Source organism: Emydura macquarii, unplaced genomic scaffold (assembly GCF_026122565.2).
Source record: "Emydura macquarii macquarii isolate MOO-44397 ecotype Brisbane River unplaced genomic scaffold, CSIRO-AGI_Emac_v2 contig_2558, whole genome shotgun sequence".
Taxonomy (NCBI): Eukaryota; Metazoa; Chordata; order Testudines; family Chelidae; genus Emydura; species Emydura macquarii.
This window is the reverse complement of record NW_027132695.1, coordinates 3,249-5,704: the sequence shown is the minus strand read 5'-3', so window position 1 is coordinate 5,704 and position 2,456 is coordinate 3,249. Positions and strand designations below refer to the sequence as shown.

The 2,456-nt window shown below is 44.9% G+C and overlaps 1 protein-coding gene across 1 annotated transcript; it reads left to right on the top strand.

Annotated features, from left to right (window-relative positions):
* Positions 1–1,331: 1,331 nt before the first annotated feature.
* LOC137163465 (olfactory receptor 6B2-like) lies at positions 1,332–2,049 on the top strand (the record flags this gene model as incomplete). The annotated part of the gene is made up of 1 exon (XM_067563715.1): positions 1,332–2,049. A coding segment is annotated over exon 1 (718 nt), but the record flags the coding sequence as incomplete, so codon positions are not given.
* Between the last annotated feature and the right edge of the window lie 407 nt (positions 2,050–2,456).

Sequence of the window (2,456 nt, the reverse complement as noted above, 5' to 3'; positions counted from 1 at the left end):
TTATGTCCGATTTTGTAAGCAAGTAGTTTTTAAGTGAGGTGAAACTTGGGGTACGCAAGACAAATCAGACTCCTGAAAAGGGTACAGTTGTCTGGAGAGGTTGAGAGCCACTGATCTATTCCATCCTGCCATGCTGATTAGCTAGACCATTGCTGGCACGTGTTTTATCTAAACTCACTTAAAAACATTCAGTTAAGGGGAATTACACAACCTGCCTTGGTAATCTGTCCCTGTGCTGAACTGGAATTCATTAGAGTTAGAAAGTTTTTCTTACTATACCTAAATCTCTTTTATTGCATATTAAGTTGATTCCTTCTTCTGCAACACTCAGTGGACATGGACAATAATTGATCACTGGCCCCTTTTTTACATGTTTGAAGACTGTTATCAGGTCCCAAATCAATTTTCTCGTCTCTAGATTAAACATGCCCAATTCTTTCCACCTTTCCTCACAGTGCAGGTTTTCTAAACCTTGTATCACTTCTGTTGCTCTCTGCTGAACTCTCTCTTCGATTTGTCCATATTTTTCTTATCATTTGATTCTCAAAAGTAGATGCAATCCTGCAGCTGAGGCCTCACCAGTGCTGAGTATAGCAGAAGAATTACCTCCTGTATCTGACATACAGCACAATTCCTGAGGTGCCATGTACCCAGTCAAATGGGGATGGTTGAAATCTCCCGTTTTTATTGGGTTTTCTGATATTTTAGCCTCTCTAATCTCCCTGAATGTTTCACAATCACCATCATAACCCTGGTCAGCTGGTTGGTAGTATATTCCTTCTCTTATTTTCTTATTATTCAAGCATGGAATCTTGCATGAACTCCATCTCCACAGAGAGTCTATGGTACAGTTTGATTCATTGAAGATTTGTATCCATTTGACTCTTTCACATATAGTGCTGCACCCCCATCCCTGACACCTGCTTGGTCATTCCTATATATTTTGTGCCCTCTTATTACTGTGACCATTGATTATTATTGCCCCACCAAATTTCTGTGACACCTATTATATTGCCTCCAAAACCAGAACTAACCAACAAAAATAGGGTGAGACCAGAAAAAACAAAATGAATCTGTTTTGTATCGTATTTCACAGGTTGTTATTGTTATTGCTTTTTTAAAAAGAAATATTTTTCTCAATAGCACCCATGGCAGACCCAGAACGGGGAAATCAAACGTCCATCATGGGATTCATCCTCCTGGGCTTTGGGAATTTCCACGAACTGCAAATTCTTCTCTTCCTGCTGTTTCTAGTGATATACGTTGTGACCATGGCTGGGAACACGGCCATCATGGTGCTAGTTGTGGCTGATCAGCACCTTCACACTCCCATGTACTTCTTCCTGGAGAACCTGTCCTGCTTGGAGACCTGCTACAGATCCATCATCCTGCCCCGGATGCTGGCTAGTCTCCTGAGTGGGGACAAGACCATTTCATTTGCTGGTTGCCTCATACAGTTTTATACATTTGGTTCTCTGATATCTACAAAGTGTTGTCTCTTATCAGCGATGTCTTATGATCGGTATTTAGCCAGTGGCTTTGCAGCTGGCACCATCACAACATGTTGGGTGTCACAGCAGATTTTCTGTGGGTCCAATGAAATTGACCATTTCCTTTGTGATTACACCCCATTGATAAAACTGTCCTGTAGTGACACTAGCCAGATGGTTTTTGTGGTCTTCCTCAACTGCTGCATATTTATTCTTCCCCCTTTTCTCTTAACCCTCATATCTTACATGTATATCATCAGCGCCATCCTGAGAATCCCTTCCAGCACCAGGAGGCAAAAGGCCTTTTCTACCTGCTCCTCTCACCTCATCGTGGTGACAGTTTTCTATGGGACCCTGATCATTGTCTATGTGCTCCAGGACACGGCTGCGCTGCACGACCTGAACAAAGTATTCTCCATCTTCTACACCGTGGTGATGCCCATGGTCAATCCCCTCATCTACAGCCTGAGAAACAAGGAGGTCAAGGAGGCCCTGAGAAAAGCTCTGAGTAAGACTGTGACTTCCATGAGCATTTCAAACGATTTTGTGGGCATTTACTGTAAGTTGGAATAAAGTGTGTAGAATGGGATCTCATTATGTGGTGTAATGAGGAAAACCACAGTGCATGTGGGCAGTCCTGAAATAGTACAGCTGTTCTAGTACATACAGTGAGACTCCAGCTGTGAGAAGGCCAGTTAACAGGTAATGACTGCCGGGGAAGGTATTCTCTGACGCTCAAGGTCACTGGCGGCCCATGACTCCTGCCTTTGAGGAGGCTGGGTGGTGGGCGGAGGGGACCGGTGCTTGTACTGTGGCCCCTCCCCATGCTCCACTCCTTCCCCTGAGGCTCTGCCCACACTCCAGCCCTGCTCCACCTCAGGACGCACTCCCGCTTGGTTCCCTCCCCTGAAACCCTCCACTCACCACTCGTGCCTCTTGGGGGTGCAAGGGACTGTGGCCCTTCAA